The 23,144-nt window shown below is 42.3% G+C and overlaps 3 protein-coding genes across 3 annotated transcripts; 1 reads left to right on the forward strand and 2 right to left on the reverse strand.

Moving 5' to 3' along the window:
• Positions 1-376: 376 nt before the first annotated feature.
• GCK72_016358 (uncharacterized protein) lies at positions 377-1,867 on the forward strand (the record flags this gene model as incomplete). Its single annotated transcript, XM_053731460.1, has 2 exons — positions 377-474; positions 1,069-1,867. The coding sequence occupies 2 exons, from the start codon at positions 377-379 to the stop codon at positions 1,865-1,867; spliced, it is 897 nt and encodes a 298-aa protein (XP_053586232.1).
• On the reverse strand, positions 388-15,096 carry GCK72_016359 (uncharacterized protein; the record flags this gene model as incomplete). The annotated part of the gene is made up of 15 exons (XM_053731461.1): positions 388-651; positions 890-1,837; positions 2,106-2,957; positions 3,012-3,515; positions 3,792-3,965; positions 4,039-4,137; positions 7,458-8,038; positions 8,888-9,787; positions 10,230-10,958; positions 11,175-11,274; positions 11,580-12,944; positions 13,139-13,872; positions 14,320-14,491; positions 14,539-14,652; positions 15,061-15,096. 15 exons carry the CDS (start codon positions 15,094-15,096, stop codon positions 388-390), a joined length of 7,572 nt encoding a protein of 2,523 aa, XP_053586233.1.
• Positions 15,097-20,524: 5,428 nt separating this feature from the next.
• Positions 20,525-23,084, reverse strand: GCK72_016360 (uncharacterized protein; the record flags this gene model as incomplete). Its single annotated transcript, XM_003096171.2, has 7 exons — positions 20,525-20,756; positions 20,948-21,333; positions 21,379-21,525; positions 21,858-22,429; positions 22,480-22,616; positions 22,676-22,786; positions 23,011-23,084. The coding sequence occupies 7 exons, from the start codon at positions 23,082-23,084 to the stop codon at positions 20,525-20,527; spliced, it is 1,659 nt and encodes a 552-aa protein (XP_003096219.2).
• Positions 23,085-23,144: the final 60 nt, after the last annotated feature.

Raw genomic sequence — 23,144 nt, forward strand, 5'->3', positions numbered from 1 at the left:
TTGCCATTTCTTCTTCTCCCACTTTTGGTGCTTTCTTCATTGTTCGTTTCGCCTCAATTCTAGTCTCCCATCCATTCGTTCTGCTCAATTACTGGTGTCAAAATCTGATGGATTTTCAGATTTTTATATATAAAAACATACAGAAAGTCAAATGATTTGATGTTGGGGGGTGATGGGGGCAGAAAGAAGCATTTTGATGATAAAGAAGAAAACAGAATGGTGCATTATGGCAACGGTTATATGGGGGAAACGGGGGATTCAAATGAGAAATTCTATTATATCAATTATTAAAATTATAAAAAATAAAAGAGAGAAGTAAACCGTCGAATGAATTATAAAGCACTTATGGGGGGATATAATTGGTAAGAAACATATTATGGGGACAAATTATGGCTCAATGGCGAATGGTGATCCGGGGATTTCCTTGTCTCCGTACTTGATGAACACGAATCCTTTGACTCTGTCCGGGATACGGTAGGAGCATACATAGTGTCCGGATCCTTGATGACGTACGACAACTTCTTCGCATGGTCCTTTCGTTGTGACAACTCCAACCATCAGGAGATTTGTGCCGGCGAGTCCCGTGTCGATTTGGAATGCGGCTGGACGACCGGGGAAGAACTTGTTGAGACCGGCACCCTTAGCGGTGACCTGGAAGAAAAGATGATTTTCAGGCTAGAAATATTTAGATTGGAGATTCAGAATTCTCAGAATATCAGGCAATTTGCAGTAATTCCAGAATGATTTGATATTTGATATTTTATTTTAACTATTTAAATATACAGAAAATGTCACTGGAGGTCAGGTACAGTCCCTCACGAGACTAACCCTGAGAAAAAAATTTCAGCCGTTTTGAACTGGATTTTCCAATTCCAATTCACTTTCTCACCTTGGCAGCGTCTCCTTGATACTCTGGCACCACAGCGACAGTACCCTTCGATGTCTTGGCAACAGCGTCAATCTTGACATGACTCGTCTCGTTGTAACCATTTCCACCCAACTCTTTTCCTTCGACCGGAATTTTGAATGGTGATCCCGGAGCGTGAATTCCGTTGTATTTGATGGAAGCGAAGTAGGATCCTGGAGCGAGTGGAGTGTATCTGACTTTGTATCCTTTCTCGAGTTCATAAGCATCCAAAGTGGCTTTCGATGGTCCGTCCATTTGAACAGTAAGAATTCCGGCACCAGCATTGGCTGTATTGATGACAAATTCACACTTCTGTCCGGTGGTTCCCTTGACAAGTCCATCTCCCGATGCGAAGATAGCAGTTGGATCACAAAGATCCTTTCCACCGACACGAAGTCTAAATGGCGAATCACGCATTGGTGCTCCATCGAGAGTGACGTGAATGAAGTGGTTTCCTGTCTCCTTTGGCACAAATCTCATCGCATAACTCTCTCCGTCTTCAATCGGGACAATATCGATCGTGTCGACCTCGTTGTTTGGAGCAACGACCTTCGCCTCCAAGTGTCCTTTGGCACGATGAGTGAGGACGGTGAATGTGAATGCTTTTCCAGCTGGGATTCCTTGATCGTGGAACTGAGCCAATTCCAACTTTCTGACTTCTCCGGTGGCTGGAGCGACGAATACTTTGAATGGCGAGTCTGGGATGTGTTGGTCGTTGAACTTGACCGCCACGACGTACTCTCCTGGAGTCGCAACCTTGTAGTCGACATGACAGTTTCCGTCTTTGTGGTCCTTGAATTCAAGAGTAGCCTTGGATGGTCCTTCGATCGAAACAGCGAGGGCACCGGCTCCAGCTTCACGATGGTAGATGTTGAAGGCATTGAGTGTTCCTGTCTCTCCACGGACGACTCCTTGACCGGCTGCTCGGATCTAGAAGAAGGACACATGAGGTGGCGGTGAGGTCTCCAGGGGTCTAATTTTCAGGATTTTCACGAGAAATAGTTAATGTAGAGCGCAAAAGACTAAAAATAGGGAAACTCGATAATTTTCTACTATAAAACGCTCAAAAACGGTGATGTTTCAGCAAAAATCACTGAAATTGGCTGAAAATATCGAAGAAAATTTGATTTTTCAAGTTTTTACAGGATTTTTTCATCAATTTCAGACAGATTTCCCAACAGAATTTCACTATCGTTACCTTGTGAGCTCCACCTTCGGTGAACGATCCAACAGTGAACTGGAACGGCGATCCATTCACATGAGCCTCCTTGTACATGACAGAGAGCGTGTGGATTCCCTCCAATTTGGGAGTGAATTTCAATTGATAGTACTGTTGTCCCAAATCTCTCATCTCAATATCATCTGTGTGTCCTTTCGGATCCATCAATCTGGCGGTGATGTCCATTGGTGAAGTGTTCAACAGCTTCAAGAACAAGAGAGATTCTTGATCCGGAAGACAGATTCCATGCTGCTCGACTCCTTTCTGAATCGTCTGGATCACACGACCAGCCGATTTTCCAGTGCATTGAACAGTCAACGGAGAGTCCTTGACGTGATGATCGGCGAACTTGATGGCAATAGCATAGACTCCTGGTTCAGTTGGAGTGTAGAGAACCTTGATGAGTCCAGACTTGACTTCCTTACAAGTCAACTCGGCCTTCGATGGTCCTTGCACAGACACCGAGAGACCTCCGTATCCGGCTTTCGACGTATCCACAAGAAGTTCATTCGGCTGGAGAGTGATTCCCTTAGCCTTTCCAGCTCCAGTGACCTCGACTTTCGACGCATCTCCGACTTGCGACTTGTCCACCTTGATCTTGAATGGTGCCTTTGGAACCAACTTTCCATCTCTCTTCACAGTGATCAAGTGCTCTCCAGATTCACGAGGAGTGAATGAGACACCAAGACGACCTCCATCCAAAAGACGAACGAAGCATGGCTCCTCGATTCCAGCTGGTGACTTGATTGATGCGGAGATTCCTTTCAACTCGAGTTGAGTGATCGGGAGGGCGACTTCTGAAGTTGATCCGACGGAGAGATGAGAGCGCTTCTACAAACACAATTTTCAGATTTTCAGGAATCAGAATCCCAAAGCTAATCTTACCTGTCCCTCTCCCATAACAAGAACTCGGAACGGCGAGTCTCGGACTGCATTTCCTCCCAACTTTACGTGTACTTTGTACTCTCCTGGAACTGGTGGCACCCATGCGGCCGAACATGTTCCGTCCTTGTTGTCATGAATCTTGATTTGGGATTTGGCTGGTCCCTCGATGCTGACTGACAGCTCCTTTGCTTGGGATCCTTTTGCACACACGGTGAACGTCGCTGGCTCTCCGACAATCGCATTCTGAAGTCCTGGTCCATAGACAGTGGCCCATCCATCTCCATAAGCATCGACGTAGAATTTGATTGGTGTTCCTTGGAGTTGAGCTCCGTTCTGGAGGATCGACAGCTCATGAGATCCGTGTACTTTAGGAGTGTACTTCACGAGAATTGTTCCATCATGATTGTCGACAATCTCGGCGACTTCCTTCTTTTGTGCTGGTGGCATGACGATCGCTTCAAGCTCTTCGGCACGGCAACCAAGGTCTCGGACGTTGAACTGGAACTGGATAATGGGTTAAAACGGGGGATTCTGATTGTGAGATCTTTATATCAGGGCTACTCAAAAACGTCTAATAGAGCTCAGAACCTCGCAGGGTGTCCAGAAACGGTCTAACGTCTTTTCGGCACTTTCACAGCTTCGAAACCGCCAGAATCCCACAAAACCCACGTTAAAACTCAACTAGAACATCCTGGAAGCTTCTGGAGCAATCTGGGTCTCCCGGACCCTTCTAGACCCCTATTAGTAACTCTAAAATCACTCCAAACCCTATCTCCTTACAGTGAAGAATTTTTCCAACGGCTTCTGTTCGATTTCTTGAGCGGGAACAAGTGGTTGTTGTTGTTGTTCCTTCTTTTTGTTCTTCTTGTCTTTTCCGGCTGCCAGTGGCTCTTGATATTGTGCTGCCAACTGTTCCTTATCTTCTCTACTCGGCGCAGCGCCACGAGACCTGTCCTGAAACAAACAAAACAGAAGGTTAGGAGACACTTCAAGAGGTTAGACTCATCAATTCTGGAATTATACTCACCTGATACTTCTTCTCGTACTTGTCGACGTCGTCCTCTCGTTCGACAACGACTTTCGCACGTTCCGCTTGGATTCGCTCAAACTCGAGCTGTCCGTAGGCCTGGAATTTCAGAAGTTATAATGAGAAGTGATAGGGATAGTGAGGTGAGAGAAGGAAAATCTGTTTTCATCTGATTTTTGTGTTAGTTTTTGATGAAAAACAAGTGATAAAATGGAATGAAATTGGGATATCAAATGAGATCAAATGAGGTTTCTCTCCAGTCTAGACTCGGGCTTTCGAGAAATTGGAGCCTAAAACGCAACAATATAGCAGAGTGGTGCTGAAATTGTAAACTTCTTAAGTCTAGACTTGATTACTTGAAGTGGGAGAGAGATTTTCCAATTATAGCAATATTTCAGTACCAATATGTCAGTTTTTGAGCGTTTACAGACAAAAACTGGCATTTCAGTACTAAATTTCCACTAAAACTCAAATATCCTTCTCTCAGCTCAAGAAAACCTAGTCTAGACTTAAAAAGCGCACAATGTCAGTGTCCATTCACTAGATTTCTGAGTTCTGAGGCACGAAAAACGATTGGACCACGTGAGGAATGGAGAGACAATGATTATTATGTGAAGAAGAGGAAGAAGGGGCACCCATAGGCTGCTCCCGCGAGAAAGCTTCACGTGACTCAACGGAAGTTTACGTGACTTATCAGAGAGCCCTCCGCCAGGCAGTGGTATCCGTCGAAACAACACATGAGGAGACTTCCGACTGGATCGGAGAACAGTTTGAGTGTGAGCATCGGACTAATTGATTAGTCAAAGGACTCGAGCACGCTAGGAAATTGAAGGACATCAATTAATCATGCAAGCTATCTCTCAGAATCTCTCTACATCCTCTAGAACTCAGCTTGCCTCAAATTAGAGTCAGAAATCCTAAATATGGGCTTGAAATCATCGGTTTTAACCAAAATTCCAACAGAAAAAAATAGCCAAGAGGCTACTGCTGATATCAATGCCGACAAGAGAGATGAAGAAAGGCAAAAATAATGGATGTATGTAAGTGTGTGACATTCTCAACTCACATCAGATATATCGAAGAAAAAGAGGGAGGGAAGAGAAAACAGTTGTTATTTTTCCGCATCTTTCGGCTCGGATTGAAAAAGCAGAAGGAGCAATAGCTGCTTCAATTCAGAAGATCGAGGTTCTCCTTGTTTTTGACAAGAGAGAACTTTCCAATCTCTTAGCCGGTGAAGAGATAGATGAATGATAAACAAAACTTCGAGAGGAAAAGAATTCTTGAAAGAGAAAAAACATGGATGTGGAGAGGGAGGAGAAAGATGATTTATGGGTAATGATGAGGCGGAACGGATGTGGAGTGACTAGGAATAGGGTAATTAAGTTTGAGGATAGCTAGCGATGGACTCGTGATAGATATTACTGACTCAAAACTGGAATCCCTCAATTTGATGTTCAGGCGTGTTCTGACTCTAGGATTACACGGAATCGGAAAATGTGTGTTGTAAATTTGACAAATTTATGTCAAAAAATACTCATGTTGAACGTTGAGTCCATAATATGATTCAGACTCTCTAGTTTATAGAAAACTCATCTGGATCACTCGATTCCACTCAGATTTTGAGTTCAAAGCTTCTAAAACGCTCAGAACCCACCAAAATCTCAGAATTCCGAGATCGAAATATTCAAAACTTCACTTCTCGGGTCGAAGTATCGATGAAATCTTCATAAGCATCAAAGTGCTTCCAGATGTTTTCTCTTCTCAACTCAGGTGAGGATATCTCTTGGAAAACAACAAAAGGTACATCCGAGAGCGGGCTGAGAGTGTGTGCAGTTGATCGGACATCGGACATCCATCTCTATGAATTCAGGGAAGAAGCAGTCATATCAGTCACATGCTTCTTCAAGTTATGAACTTTCGGGTCATTTAAACTTCACAAACTCAAAGAAAATAGCGACAATAACTCCCTCTCCGTCAAAAACGAAAAACGAATTGGTGACAAATCGAGGTGAAAGTGAGAGTAACTGTTAGTGGACGAGTGAATTAGTCGGTTCGACAGAAAACAGTGACAGAATGAAAAAAGAGTGGTGAATCGTTGTGTCGGTGGAGAAGGACAATAACAATACAACTTCACAAACATTTGAAAACTGACGAGAGGAGGGGACACTACGAGAGTGAAAATGAATTGTATTGGGGTAGAGGGGTGGAGAGAGGGAAACAAATAAAAATTGAATGTGGTAGCAAAGAGCAAAACCTAGAACTAGAAAGATTCTGGGTTAAACTGGATAACTTCAGATTCGAAAAGAGCCAGAAGATCTTTGAAGCGATAGACAATTGAAAACTATGACTCAAAACATCGAAAATATGAAACTTCAGAATGTTTTGAATAGAAAAAACTAAAGGGAGCTGTAGAAGCCAGCCTGGGAGAAATTCGAGAGAAAAAGCATGGAACAATATGAAATCTAGATTATCCTCACGAAATGCAATCGAAGAGTGACAAAAAAAACCAATTTTCAAGCATAAAACTGTCTGGGAATGAGTTCAAGTCGAGGTAAATGAATGAAAAACACTCATTGCATGAAAGTGACTCGAAAATTACCGGAAATCAGAGATTTTCACTTCGTAATCAGGTAAATCTATAGAGAAATGACTAAAAAAAGTAACATTTGCAACAAAATCTCATTCAGGTGAACCGAAATTAGCTGAAACTTCTCAAATATCGGCAAAAACACATCAATTTTCAGCAAGATAGCTACTGGGACAGCTAGAAACCATTCCAGATTGAAAAGATAAAACAAAGCTACTTAAACTGTGACAAAAAGCATCTAAAACCCTCGATTTCCCCACTAAAACCTACAGAAATCATCAAAAACCCACAAGAAAGACAACAAACTGTTGCGATTTGTGTTGAAAAATGTTCGGAAAAAGTGTGAGAAGACGCCCATTGATGGGTCGTGTCTTCATTTGTCCTTCACAGAAAGCATTCCATTCCCAAATCGCTCATGAAAAAGTATTAGCAACAGAAATAGATGAAGAAGAAGAAGAGAAGTGGTGTTTGTTGTGTCGTCTGTGTCTCTTCTAGAAGCTCCTCTCTCTATTCAGAATTGAAAAAGAAGGGGGAGCCCTCCCCCTCTACGAATACACTCACAACATCTTCTTGTTTACTACTAGAAGTGAGAGAAATAGAGAAAACAACACACTCTCGGGGGCCAATAGAAAAGTGAAGAAGATGCGGGAGAGAGAGAGAGAAACAATGAAAAAAGTGTTTCATGATTTCTTTTCGCACCACTAATTTTTCTCAGATAGAGGTCATCCATCTAGCTAGCAGGCATGAAATAGGGAGGGGCTGGAGTGTCTGAGACGAGTTTTTTCATTAAGAATGAATCTGGGAGTCCCATTTTCCTGAAACATTTGATTACCTCATATTCGACATGATCCACTTGTTCTCCACCGTAGAACACATCCAACATATTCGCTCCCAACTTTGTCGGTGTGAACACAATACGATCGGCAACTCGGTGTCCATTGTCAATGATTTCCTGAATGTGTTCCAATCGAACAGCATCCGGACGAGCAGCGAGTACACGAATCGATGCATGTGGCTTCTGGGTTTGCTTCTTTTTCGTCTCAATCGGATGGTTGTAAGTGAGAGTGGTGGGTTGATTCTCTGCAACTTCTGGATGCATGAAGAGATCATCCTTTCTAACGTCCTCCTTCTTTCCAATCTTTTCCGCAATCACTGGCACCTTCATCGCCACTTCCTCTCCATTCAAATAGAACACGACACTGTATTCACCGGCCATATCGGTTGGGAAGTGGACGTCGTAGACACCAGCTGACTCGGTACTTCTCACGTGGCTGACTCGCTCCTTGCCGTCTGGTCCGAAGACGCGCGCCTCGATTTTCTTGACATTTCCACATTCACGGACGTCGAATGGAACGTGTCCTTCGTGAGAGGCGAATGTGGTGATCGGTTGATTTTCCTTCTTCTTGTCGTGAACTGAAATAAGAGAAGAGATTAGTTTCAGAGATATAGGTATTCTAGGGCACAGTCTCCCAGACTCCGAGAAAGAACTGCAAGGAAATTTTTGATCTACCCTCATGAAACGAAAAATTTGAGAAATTAGCAGGTCTACAAATTTATTTTTTTGATTTTTAGCGTAAAGCTCAAGGTCAGAAGTAAGAAAATTTCAGTTTTAGAATTATTCAGAAAGCATTATCCACCCATTCAATCCAAAAAATCCTGGTTTTATATATTTTTTCAGGTCGAAAAGGCAATTTTTCATTTTGATTTCGGAAAAATCTACGGGATTTGTTTATTTCTCAATATTATATAACGAATGATATCTCAAAACGTGCTCCGGAGATTTTTACACATTTCTGTAGGACGGTTTTTCAATTTGTTCATTAGTTTTCGAGAAAATAACAAAAAACTGAAAAAAATTCAGAATTTGATCGATTTCTCGAAAACTAATGAGCAAATTGAAAAACCGTCCTACAGAAATGTGTACAAATCTCCGGAGCACGTTTTGAGATATCATTCGTTGGATAATGTTGAGAAATGAACAAATCCCGTAGATTTTTCCAAAATCAAGATGAAAAATTGCCATTTCGACCTGAAAAAATATATAAAACCAGGATTTTTTGGATTGAATGGGTGGATAATGCTTTCTGAATAATTCTAAAACTTGAATTTTATCATTAATGACTTGGAGCTTTACTCTAAAAATCAAAAAAATAAATTTGTAGACCTGCTTATTTCTCAAAATTTTCGTTTCATTAGGGTAGATCAAAAATTTCCTTGCAGTTGGTTTTCGGAGGCTGGGAGACTGTGTAGGGTAAAACTCACGAATTTTGATCAGCTGCGGCTCCATCTCTGGGATCACTTTGATCGCCTTTTCTCCAACCTTCTCTCCATCATAAAAGATAGTGACTGGAATGGAAGTATGCTGTGATCCAGTCGGCATGAATCTGACATTGTAGTGACGTGGATTCGTAGTGGATCTTGTGACAATCGGCTGGTGCTGTCCATATTCATTGGCAATCTTCGCGGTGACTGGAAGATCCTTTGTCTTGGTGGTGTCGATGATGAAGTTGATTGGCTGTTTGAGTCGATACGCTGGCTCATCCAAACCAATCACAGCCACTTGAGTCGGGTCCTTCTTGTAGTCGACTCTCGCCTTGAATGGACTTCCCTTCACGTGCTCTTTCTTCTCATCTTTTCCGAATTTGATCGTCATCTCGTACTCTCCCGGTGCCTTCGCCACGTATTCCACACTGCACTTCCCGTTTCCTTTGTCTTGAATTCGAGACTCCGCCTTCGCCGGTCCTCTCATCTCCATACTCAACGCGCCTTCTCCTGCTCCATCCAAATCCAATTCGAATTGAGCCTTCTCTCCGACGACGGCTGACTCGAGCCCAGGTCCGAAAGCTCGACACTTGCTCACATCGGTTCCTTTCTTCACTTCAACTGTTGCCTCCTCCACTGGTATCTCGTCGAAAAGGAGTTGTAGTTTGTGCTCTCCGACGTCCATAAGTGGAGTATCTGTGGAATATGTTCCATCTGGATTGATTCTCAGTGGAATGTTGTAGAGCTTTCCGTTGTGGTAATCCAACAATTGAAGTCCTTTTCCTTTTGGCTCCAACTTTCCGACGTTGATGACTGGACGGAGACGTGAACCGATCAAGATGCTCTCTGAAAGTAAAGAAGTTGGGTGATTGCAAAAATGTCTACATGACTGGAAATCGGCTAAAAATCACTCTGAATTCGAATTTTATAGTCAATTTTTGTAGCTTTTAAAGTAAGAAACATCAATTTCGGAATGGTTTGATGCCAAATTTCGACACTTGTGACTTCGGGGGTCTCGACTTCTACGTGTCAAGGATCCGATTTTAGATTCTGAACTTTAGTTCCGTTTTCAGACATTTTGAGCTTGAAAATTAGTGTTTTTGAAGTTTTTGACTCTGAAAACCGGGATTTTTATGTTCAGAATCGTCCGAAATACATCCGATTTAGAAAAATTTTTTTAAACATTTATTTGCGATGAAAACGAAAGGCAAGAGAGATAGTTGGGGTTGCGAACATATGAGATCAGGACGTGGATAATACTTTCAAAAATTGAATATAGAGAGTTACTATATGTACAGAAGAGAGGTATATCAAGATATGAGAAATCAGAACATTCAGGTACAAGCTTGAGGATTGGGATTCGGCGTGCTTGACGATCCACTGGATATCGACGAGTACGGGCTCTCCGTTTTGCTCCGTTGATCCGCTCCAAGAAGTGACGGGCTCCCAAGTAACGCAGCCACCGCAACGATTTGCATCGGGCTCCCAGGGACATGCTCATTGTCAAACATGACTCTGAGGTAGTAAAGTCCCGGTTGTTTCGGAGTGAAGCACATTTTCAATATTCCATCTTGATTATCAACACAATGAAGTGGTGTCCTTGTGGGTCCATCGACATATACATCAATATCACCGAATCCTGCATTCGTAGTGTCTATGAGCACAAAAGTAGATCTTTGAGCTACCAATGGCCCCAGACCGGGTCCGGATACTGTAACCAGATCGGCACGTGGTGGTCCAGAGCCACAAACAACGTATTCAGCTTCAGCCAACGTGGATTCTCCTGGATCTTGTTTCAAATCAACGTCTTCGGCTCCAGAAGACCCAGGTTGACTGGGATCTACGGATAGAAGTGTGAAAGGAGATTTCTCGATCGGAATATCCTGATAAGTCACATCAATCGTATAATTTCCAACTTCCGACGGTGTAAATCGTACTCTGAATCCTGTCGGCGTGGATTCAATGATAGCCTCAACGACTCTTCCCGAAGGAGATGTGATGACAATCCGTGTGTTCTCTCCGTCAGTTGTGAAGACGTGGATCTCTTTTTCCACATTTACAGTGACAATGGCTGAAATTTTGATGAGTTGGAATTGAGAATCGCGTCGAAAACCATGCCGTCAGTAGGTCGAAACACTCGAAAATCCACAACAATCCACAAAGAAAATCAATCGAATTATATTAAAAAACGCAAATAAATTATAGAAAAATTGTTAGAAAAACACTGAAAATCAATTCAATCGGTTAGTCAGATCACTCATTCAGTTCACAGCAATCCGATACCTACCGTTCTCGAGACCATCTACACGAATTCCAGATACATCCACATTTGGCTTCACATTGATTGCGATTGGCGAAATCTCCTCTCCAGCGAACACCACATTGAGCTGGAAATGGAAAATTATGATGAAAAAGAGATAAAACGCGTCAAAAGTGCGCCAGAGGTCCGGAACGTGAACTCTCCGTCTAAAACAGGGATGTGCCTATGGAGGCGCTTTGGGCGCTGAATGAATTCAAACTGTGCGAAAATGCGATGAGAGAGAGAGTGTGTGTCTTCGTCTCTCCAATTCGCACACTCTCTCTCGCCGCATTTTCGAATTTCTTGAAAAAATTTGAGGCACTCAACGCCACCCGGGCACATACCTGGTCTAAAATTGCGCCTACGACACGCCAGAATAATCTGAAACTCTACCTGATATGCTCCTGGTCTTTGTGCGGTGTATTTGACCGTGAAGGATCCATCTTGGTTATCCAACACATCCAAGTCGACCTTCTCTCCGTGATCGTCTGCAAGTGCGACTTCAACAGCTCCCGGTCCCGCCTGTGTGGCATCAATTGTGAAACGAGTTGGTTCCTTTGAGTAGACTGGTCCCTCGACTCCTGGTCCGTAGATTCTCAGCTTAGAGGCATCTGTGGCTTCTTTGACCTTGATGGAGAAAGGGGCTCCTGGCACAGAGACTCCGCCCACACTGACATCAATCTTATGCTTTTGAGCGTGTTCTGGGATGAGAGTGTATTCAAAGATTCCTGGTGTGATCTCTCTGGCTCCATATGAGATCTTGTTGAGTGTTGGATCTAGAATCTCCACTTTCGGAACCAAATCTACACCACAGAGTCTGGTGTCGACACGGAATGGAATCTTCTCGCCGACAGAGTAGACCTTGTTCTCATCGATTCCTGTTACTCGCGTTGCACTCGGCTTCAATCCTGGAACGGCTTCGGTGACACGGAGAACGAATGGCGAGTCTTGGATATGTTCTCCATTGGCGAGCACTCCAACCTTGTAGACTCCCGGAGCTGTTGGTGTGTAGGAAAGGACTGCAGAGCCATCTGGTCTTTCGTTGCACCCGATTTCTGCCTTCGATGGTCCTTCAACTGCGAACGACAAGTCAGCCGACTCTCCGTTCATCTCCACATCGAACACACATGGCTCATTGACAATTCCTCCTTCGAGTCCTGGACCGAATGCTCTGATTTTCGATGTGCTCTTCGGAGCGACATGAACCTTATGGGATTCCACAACGTCTCCAGCGACTTTTACAATCACTTCCAACTCCTCTGGCGCTTCCTTCGGCTCGTATTCAAAATGAAGTGTCTGAGCTTCCTCGTCGTATCCAACAGAAATCGGGAGATGTTTTCCATCCTTCTTCGCAACTTCCAACGAGACATTGGCGTTGGAGATGCTCTCATCTGGATCCATCGACTCCACGTGTACTCCAACAACGTCATTCTTTCTGACTCCATCTGGCGCGATTCCTCTTCCCCAGATCTTGAAAGCGTTCTTCGGTTTTCCGCGGAGTGGAAATGGAGATCCCGTGATTGGGAGCTTTCTGTGGAAGACATTGACTGAGTGGAGACCGATGACTGGAATTGTGTACTCGAATGAGTGCTCTCCTGGTTGTGAACTCTCCAGAATCGCCATTCGATGTTCTTTTCCATTAGGATCCACTATGATCGCTTCGACTGGCCCTTCGATTGCATCGACAACTGTGAATTTGATCGATTCGCCAACTTTTGCGGTCTTCTGATATTCGAGAAGGCGTGCGATTGGGACAACCTGGAAATTGAAGGAATTGAGAGAGGGGAACAGATTCTAAGGGGTTTTAGGCTAAAAATAGGCTAGAAACCTTATTTTTTAGCTGGAAATCTAGAAAACAGGGGTTTCTACTCCATTTTCAATAAACAGGTCTCACAATGAAGCGAAAATTCGAGTTTTGAAGCATTTTCCCCTCAGTTTCAGCCCATTCTTACCTGACAAGTGGTGCAGGCCTCTGGAATCGCTTGCGTCTCGAAAGTGTGAATGTCAGTTGCTCCGATTTCCAATTGAATGGGCCCAACCTTCGTCGGTGTGAATTTGACCTTGTAGGCGTCGTCCTTGTCCTCGACTCTCTTCACGGTGAGATGAATTTCATGTCCATCGGCATCTCGAATCGCGATCTTCGGCTTGTATCCATCTCTCGAGAGTTTCAGATCAAACTCCTTTGGCTCATTGATGATGAGAGTCTTCTCAAGATTCGAGACTGTCGCATTGACTTTTGGCTTCACAATCACTGGTTTCGTGGCTGGGAACTGTGAGAGATATGTCATGACAGACATTTCATCTATCTCTGGATGAATCATCTCAGCTGGAGCAATGAGGGGAGCCACTTTCAGCAGATCTTGTGCTGACTTCATCGCCTTCTCGGTGTTCTCCAACGCCTCATTCGGAGACCAATTCTCCCAGTCCTCGAGTGCTCCTGGAGCCATCGAGTTGACCAACGCTCCGAGAGCAACTCCATCATTCCAATCCGAAGTGAAATTGGAGATTGGAAGACCCGGAAGACGATTGCGAATCCAGTTGAGCAGTTTCTGTTTCGGCGTCTCCTCCTGTTGACCGTCCTCTCGCTTCTCCTGAATCCATCCCATCGAGATTGAGTAATGGAGGATGAGGGTCCAGACGAGACCGAGGATCAACTTCTTGTTGTGATCGACAATGTGGGTACTGTCTGGAATGAGAATCGAGTTAGGTATAGTAGAAAAAGGACGTAAAATGGTATCAAAATAGTCGAAAACCTATTTCCAACCAAAATTATTACAAAAATGCACTCAAAAACTATACAATACGCCTTCTCTACGAAAAACGAAGAGCTCCCCTCTACGGGTCAAATGAATCCGTAAGTCAAACATGTTTTTGTTTGTTTTTAGCGTATGGAACTGCTCTCTCTGGCGGGAGCACCACCACACTTTTATTACAAACACATAGTTGACCATAGTGGACACTATTCGGCGAGTTTTTTTGTGAAAGGAGAAGCGCAATTCGAGGTTTAGGCGAGAGGAAAAAAGAAGAGAATTGGCGGTTGAGGAATTGAAAGATCAAGGTATTTTCAATGTTTCTCTTCCATTTTTAGCCGATTTTCCCCCGTTTTTCGCTTCAAATCATTCCAAATCCGTACCAATATTAATAATCTTGATATTCTCCTCGTTCTGGAAGAAGTTCAACGCCAACGAGACATTCTCCAACTTTTGCGAGCGGAACGCCACTTTTTTATTGAATTTTCCGACGGTCTTGTGAGAGAGCACCTGAGCCAACGCGATCAGTTTGAGTCCATCAGAGAACTCTGTTTCCTGAAATTAAATATTTAGTGAATATTCTAGAGAAAAGGCTTTCTTACCAAACTTCCAATGGACTCTCCGGCTTTCTGAAGGTGATTGTTGACCCATCTGGTGAATGTGTTTTGTTGGATGATCTTCCATTCGGCGTCTTCGTGGCGAATTGCCGGGACGACCTGAAAAAGGGGAAATTTTTGACATGAAATGGGAAAATTTGGGGAAAAGATGATCGAATTTAAACAAAACAGTGATATTCATGTTCCATCCGACCTATTCTCTATAGGGGATCTCAAATCTAATGGGAATAGTAAATTCCTACATGAAAATAACACAAAAAGCTGATTTCAGACGGAAAACTATAATAAATCACTCATTTCGTTAGAAAAATGACCTAATACCGACCAAAAGGGAACACATCTCATGGAGCTGAATTCCGAATAAAAATCACAACTTTCACACTCAAAAATTCCGATTTTCGAGTTAAAATTACGAGCAAAATGACTGCGGTTTTTGAAAAAATAGTTATTTTTCGTGAAAACGTCGAAAAAATCCCACAATTTCCACCCAAATTGTGCATTTCTTACCTCCTCTTCCTGGTCATGGCGTTTTGGTTGCGCCATGGTTGACGTTGATTATTTGTAGATTTTCTAGCTGTCCTATATTGTTCGCTTCTGAAACAACATGAAATATTTGATATTCGGGATGGAGAAAACGGAAAAAGCGAAAAGAACAAGAGCGGATGATTCATTTTTTTGTGTTGAAAAAGTGCGGGAGAAGAGATGAAACAAAAAAAGAGAATAGAATAAGATGACACGGATGGACGGCTTCTTCTTATTCTTTTTATTCAAACAGAAGAAAGTAAACGGAAGCATACTGTAGATGTCAAAGAGGAAGAGAGGTGATGAATAGGGGAACGGGCGTTGGAAGCAGGTATGTGCCCGGGTGGCGTTGAGCGCCTCGCATTTTCAGCCGAAATTTGAAAATGCGACGAGAAAGAGTGTGCGAAATGGAGAGACGCAGACACACTCTCTCGATTTTACACACTCTCTCTCGTCGCATTTTCGCCCACTTTGAAATCTTTCAGCGCCCAAAGCGCCTCCATAGGCACATCCCTGGTTGGAAGGAAATTAATTAATTTTTGGAGGTGGAAGAATGTCAAAAATGTCCGTTTTCGAACTAGAGAGTTTGAGCAAGAGTAACGCTTCAGTAACGTCAGAAATAGAAAAACAGTACAATAATCCAGTTTCCCGTTGTTCAAACTGGAATTTCAGAATGTAGCATTGACAAAGTCAGCTCAAACTACCTAAACTCTAATTTTCAGCTCCGAAACTACCCAGACAAAAGTAGAAGAACACAACAGTATGAGCTCTTAATTCCAGAAAAAACCCCTCTACTGACCACTAGAACTGAAACCGTCACATAACCTTTCTCTCCACAAAAAGTACATCTATCATCATCTCTCCCCCTCCCCTCTACTCATTTCACACCCACATATCAAATTGAACCCCCCTTCCTCCCCATTCGGATACTAAACGATGCCTAATTTCCCAATTTTAATTACCCTCTATAAGACGGTATCGAAATGCCGCGAAAAAACGGGAAAATAGGCAAAAATAGCGGGAAAAAGAGGGTGTGCCGAGAATAGAAATGTTCCCTTTTTTGGGGATTCGATTGAAAAAGAAATGAATCATCTTATTGCCAAAGGCCCACCATCACTTTTGTATTATTTCTTCATATGATGTAGGCGGTGGCAATACAAAAGATGAGTCAAAAAAGCATTTTTGGTCGGAAAAAGCCGCAAAAATCGTAAAAATGATGGCACGGTGCCAGCTGAACGAAGATAGAGAGAACATATGCATCCAAGTTTCGGAAGGAAGGTGGGGATGTCTACGAAAAAGTCTCTCTCTCGATTCAAGGTCATCTAGGCGTCTTACGGATACTACAAGACGATGGATGGATAGAAGGAGAAAAGACGGAGAAGGATCAACCTAGTGACCCGTGTTTCTCTCTTTTCTTCACTTCTCATTTTCAATTTGTCTTCGGATTTGTTGCCGAACACTTCTTTTCAATAGGTTGACTGCGAGAAGTGGTTTCTTGGCTCCAAATCTTCGTTTTGGTATTACTTTTGACCTAACATAGGCTTTTTTCAGTCAATTTTGACTGCTTAAATGGATTTTCAAGTCGACAAGACCAAAAATCACATTTTCCGTCATAATCGACTGTGTCAACCTTTACACATGTAATCTAACCGCGATTCGCCAGTTTGAACTGAAAATGTACTGAGTTTTAGCTATCTTCTGTCGAATTTTCCATCAGGTATATCGTCTTTTGACAAAAACCCAGACTTTAACAGGATTCGTCTGAAACCCGGTCGAAACGATGCCAGTGAACTTCAGAATTTCTTCGTTTTCTATAAGGAACTCCACTATAGACTAAAAACGCGGTTACCTATCTCACTTTTTGTGAAAACGAGATAAAATATGGGTTTTTTTTCACAAGAAAACACTGAAAATCATCCAGATAATGGTTTTTCGGCTTCATAGGGCTAATTTTCTGCTAACAACTAGCTAACATGTTACTGCTAGTCTCCCAAAAACTGAGAAATCACAAATTTCAACTCTAGAAACGATTATTTCCATCCTAGAAGATCAACAAAACCTCAAAAGAGAAACTCCTAATCCCAAAAGAAGACGCACCAAAAGTTTCTCGGAATCAACACAAAACAATCTCTTTTCCATATATGACAATTTCTGTGAGTGGAGGAAGCGAAGGAGAAGTAAGAAAGAGAAACAGACACACAAAGATATGGAAATACATACATTTGTGTTGTTGTGTTGGCACCCAGAAGGGGAGAACGAAATGACTGTATTTGGTTAGATGCTGGGCGCCGACACTTGACTTGACTCATTTATTTTTCTGCCGCCTTCTTCCATATCAATATGACAGGTCAACACAGCACATCAAAGCATTTTCACATGGTTTATGATACGATGGGAATATATTTATGAAGGATTTTGGAGAATGAGTTCCTGTTGTTTGAATCGGTTAATAGAGAGCAGAGGGAAGGAAGAGTGGTTACTTCTGATGATTAGTGAGTCATTAGAGAACGGAAGGAGTCGAGTTGCGATATGAAGGGAGGAATTTCAGGTATTTGGACTGAAATCCGAGCTTATAGCAACGGAAAAGAAAAGACAGCCAGATCAGCAGGAAAACGAAATTTCAGCCTTCCCATCAGAATTATGCGTATTGAAAGAACGAATATCGAGTTATCCGCACCAGGGAATATGGACTGGAGACTCGAAATCTAGTGTTTTAGAACATCAGAGATACGTTTCTATGAGAATGGTCTCGACAGGAAATGAAGATGATGAGGTTTCTCTCAATTCTACAGGTGAGCCCAATAGTTACTGGAACCACGAAAGTTGGATTTCCAGACTAATAAGATCGGGGTTTCTGAGAGAGTCCGAAGCTACGTGACAATTGGTATCAGAACGGGACTCCTGTCTTTCAGAATGTTAAAAACAACAAGAATTCAGAAGATTGCTTAGGAAGAAACGGAAGCTGTACTGGATTTCAGGAAAGTCCAGGAAAAATTCAAAATATGGCTTCAATATCGTAGAAGTATGATGGATCTGACTGTGAATTATGCACGACTAGCTGTCTTGCTAAAATCAACACAGAATGACGTGAATAGGTAAAGATCTCGAATGAGACAATGTGAATATTCAACTGCGGGAATCTCTCTTTCCCGGAGGAACAAAACGGAGATAACCATGCAACAACAATAATCCATGAGAAGAATTATAGATTCTAATCTCCCCAATGAATAATTGGAATTCCTTTACAGAAAATTTTCAGAATCATCATGAATCGCATCTATTAGAGGGAGAGAGAGAAAAACACGCGAGCTCATGGGCTCCTTCTCTCCTCTCGACAGATGAGACGATGCGTCTGGCGTCTCCAATGGATCCCTCCACTCTTTTTCAGTAGAGTGGGGCACCTGACACTTTGCGCCACTAGACTCTCGATGAATCGATTTGTCTTTCTCCACTATTCGATATCTTCTCTTTCTCTTCTCCCTTTTGCTCCTAACAAGATCTCTGCCCCTCGTCGTCGGTTTGTATGTGTATCAAGACGGAAGCTCCGCCCACTCGGGCTCTGTTTCCATGATCTACACACGCATGACAGAGGGGATCTTGTGGTTGTGTTTGAGGGACCTTTTCGTTCACTCGTGGTAGTGATCGGAATCAAACCACAGGTGATTTTTCGGCGGCAAGTGGAAGACAACCTTCTGATTTTTAATGTTTTATTAGTCGTTCTGATGGTAATCATGAGGAAATGGGTCTACTTGATGACCGGGGAACACTAAACGTTGAAAAAGAGTTCCGAGCTGAAAATCACAATTTCTAGAGAAGGTCTTAAATCGGGGACTCGGACAGTGGGCCGGTTTCGATGACTTAGCATTGAAATTACCTTATATAGAGGACTCCGCTGAAGAAAGCAAGAAAAGTCAGAAAATCTCAGAAAAACTAGGAAAAACCTATATTTCTACAAATTCCGACACATTTCAGTTAAAATTAAGCGTCAAAGTTTCACTTTATCGGCTGAAAATCAGAACCAAATTATCAAAAACTGAAAAAAAACGGTCCGGAAAACGAAATATACCAAAAACATATCTGAAGGTATTTTCGAGAGATTTCTCACATTTTCCCGCTATTTACCTCGAGATTTTCCCGCCAAAACGTATTATTTGGCCTACCGAAAGACAGAAATACAGAAAGCACGCCTAGAAAACAAAAATATTCGCAAAAAACCTATTTTCACCAATTTTTATAGATTTTAGCGATTTTACTAACAATTTTAGTCATTCTTTAACTCGAAAACTTAACTTTAACAGCGAAAACTATAAAAAATTGGTTAAAATTGAAAAAATAATGTGACGAAATCGCGGTGCAAAAAGTAAACAAACAACAAACTTTTGAATTCCCCGCGTGGGTTACTATAGTCGGCGCGAGACCCGCCGAAAGATATATTCTATGCGCCTTTAGTTTCTTTTTGAAAGTCTTCGGGATTCTGTGGCCGTATCCATGAACGTTTTCCAGGAAAGCACATTTTCCGCAGAAAATATTTCCCGAGAAAATGGATCGGAAAACAGTTTTCCGAGAAAATCGTTTTCGGTATTCACGAGTTATTTTCCACCGAGAAAATATTTTCCGTGGAAAACCGGGAGAGAAAATGAATTTAGAGGCTTTCTTCAATGAGATTCTCCCAAGTAAAATTATAAAACAAAGGGTTTCAAGTGTGATAACTAGCAAAACGACAGTTTCGGATGAGAAATTCAACCGTAATATTTGCAAATTTAAAAATTTAAAAGAAAATCTCATTTGCAAGTTGCAACTAGTTTTACTATACACATACTATGCGTTATGTATTACCCTTAACAATATAGTAATGAGTTGATTGGTATTCTTTCAAATTCCCCATGAGAAAAACATTATTGTTTTGAAATTACCACAGGTAACCATGTTTGCATACCATAGCTTGATCAACTCATGAACAACTCTACCATCATATGAGGATTACGGTTTGAAAGAGGCTTTTTCATTTTCACAAAGTTCATAATTCTGAAAATTGTTTTACTTCCAAAACTTCCAGGACCTTCTCTCTCTGAAATATTATATCATAAAATTTCACAAATACAATTAAATTTGAAGTTATTAGATTATCTTATCGAAATTTCATGCCTGATCAGCTTGTCAAAGCTCGGAAAATGTCTATTTTCCGACGTTTGAGGTGGGTAAATCTTTTTCCGGCGGAAAACGGTTTTCCATTTTCCCAGAAAGTTTCATGGATACGGTTTTTCTACGAAAACGGTTTTCCAAGCTCATTTTCCACACGGAAAACGTTCATGGATACGGCCTCTGGTTGAAAAAATCGGAAAAGGAAAAGAATACTTTTATACATTTAATTAATTTTAGAAACAAATGAAAAACACGATAAAAATAAGGTAATCACAGCAAAAAATCCACTTTTCTCGAAAAAATTATTTTAATTGTTGTTTCCTGGCGGTGCGGAGTACGTGGCATCGATATACAGTGCAATGACTTCATCAACTACAGATTTCGGCACTTGGGCGGCCATTCCGTACATCGCCGCCATTCCTTGATTCGGTTTCTCGTTTCCAGCGGCGGCAACCTCGTCGCAAGTGGTTTTCAGGTCGGCGACGAACTGATTGACCACTTCTTCACGTGCCTGATTAATGGTTAGGCAGATGTGGATGCTGGAAACAGAAAATTTGGTTAAAAATGGGTAGTTTTTAAGGAAAAAAATGCAGAAAACCGACAAAAACTGCTAAGCCTCAGCAAAGTTTCAGTTAGCCTCAGAAAAATAAACATTCAGTGTTTTTAGCGATTTGAAACATTTTTCCGTAGGTTTTCGCCGATGTTTTTTCGAAAAAAGTTCAAAACTCACGCCGACGGATTCTGTAGTGTATTCAAATTCCATCCCAACTTCATCATCTTATCCGAAACTTCATAGATATTCACTCCATTTCCACTGAACGCTACAAGTGACACATCCGAGCTTCCATACGGTTTCACGTATGGGATCGTCTTGATTTTCTCAGCCAACATTCTGGTATGCTTCACAATTTGGGCACATCGTCTCACGTATTCATCACGTCCGAAGGAAAGCAACGTGGCCCAGGCGACAGCAGTGTTGGCTCCAGCACGGGATCCCGCGATAGTGGGCGTGGCGTAAATACCACCACACCAGTCTGGACACGAGAAATATTGGAAGTGATGAAGCTCCTTGGAACGGTACATTACGATAGACGACCCTTTTGGAGTGCAACCATACTGAAATTTGAATGCTTATTTGAGCCAAAAAGGGGCGGAGCTTACTTTATGTGTATCACAGGAAATCGAGGTAACACCGGGATTTCTGAAGTCAAAAACTGGGAGAAGATAGCCGGCGTCGTTCATGAATGGAATCATGAAACCGCCGAGACACGCGTCCACATGCACTGGGATTCCATATTTCTCGCCGAGCTGGAAAATAGAGTTTAGAATGTACAAAGGTTATATTTATAGAAAAGCCAAGAACTTTTGAGAAATTGCAGTCGAAAATGAACATTTGAGTGAAATATGGCGAGAGATTCGTGAAAAAAGTTTAGCCTCAGCAAAATGGTAGTTAGCCTCAGCACAGTTTAGGTTAGCCTCAGTAAAATCTCAGTTAGCCTCAGTAAAATCTCAGTTAGCCTCAGCAAAACGTTTTCTCGCATTTTTGTGATTTTTCAGTGATTTTTAGTGATTTTCAAAAGTTTTCTATCGTTTTCGTCATCAAAACAACCGATTGTTTCTACAGTTTCTTCCTATCCTACCTTCGCAATCTCCGGAATCGGATCCACGGTTCCCGATGGGAAATTCGGTGCACTTCCCACAAGAACACAAACATTCGAGTCAATCAATTTTTCCATCGCCTTCAAGTCCACTCGGTTATTCTCATCAACCGGCACGTGTCTAAGACGCATTCCGCATAAATGGGCGGCCTTATCGAACGCAGCATGGGCGGTCTTTCCAGCCAGAATCACCGGATCTTCGATTCCCATCGAGTGAGCTCTATTTCTGTACGAGAAACATGCCATAATGATACTTTCCGTTCCTCCAGAAGTCACACTTCCCGATGAGTCTTCCGGTCCGTTATAAAGGTTCAAAACCATCCGGATAAGCTCCGCCTCCATTTTACGGGCTCCCGGGAACACATCCGGATGCAATGGGTTGGAAAATGCGTATTTCTCATAAATTTTTCCGAGTAATGCGACGTGTTCCACGTGGCGATTCGTGTAAACCGCGCCGGAAACTCGGCCGCCATCGATATTAAATGTATTGTATTTCTCGTATTTATCGGCGAGCTCTAGAATTGACTCCTGGGATAACGGGGAGATCGGGAGCGCTGAAATTTAAAAAAAAATTGTCTGTCTGTGTGTCCAGATATCCTCCTACTGGCAATAAATTGGCGATCCTTATCATCCTTATGAATCGACTCAATCAATTTCGGCTTCTCCGCTGACAACTCTTTTTCAATTTTGTCGCGAACCGATGGAATCTTACGGAGCAGCGAGAACACGTAGGCGCCCAAACTGCAAATTTTATTTTACATTAAATTTGAAAAATACAGTTTTCACAACGATCTAAATACCGTTTCAAAATCGGATCCTCACTCTTTCGGTACAAATGGACGACTTTTGTGTAGACAAGGGTTCCACCGAATGCGGCGAGCACAAGAACAGCCGGGTCGTAGCGGGAGAGTCTGGGAATTGGGAAAATTAGCAGTTTCAGATAACACGTGGAGTTTTGCGCAATTTTTTTGTCTCTAATTTTTGCTATTTCCCGTGAATTTTCAGAGTTTCGCTTTCGCTAGAGAAAGCGACATAAAATTTTGCAAGAAACGGGAAATTTTGCATAGAAAACGCTAAACGAACCTGAAATCCACGTGTCTTCTTCAGTTTTTCTTGTAAAAAACCAAATATTTACCTGTCATTAACCATATGATAGTGCATTTTTGTCAAATCCACTATCACCTCGGCCGAATGCTTTACCGAATCCATTTTTCTGAAACAAATAATAAGCTGAAAATCTGGAATAAGAAGAAAAAACGAAAAATCAGC

The sequence above is a fragment of the Caenorhabditis remanei genome, chromosome IV (genome assembly GCF_010183535.1).
Source record: "Caenorhabditis remanei strain PX506 chromosome IV, whole genome shotgun sequence".
Lineage (NCBI taxonomy): Eukaryota > Metazoa > Nematoda > Chromadorea > Rhabditida > Rhabditidae > Caenorhabditis > Caenorhabditis remanei.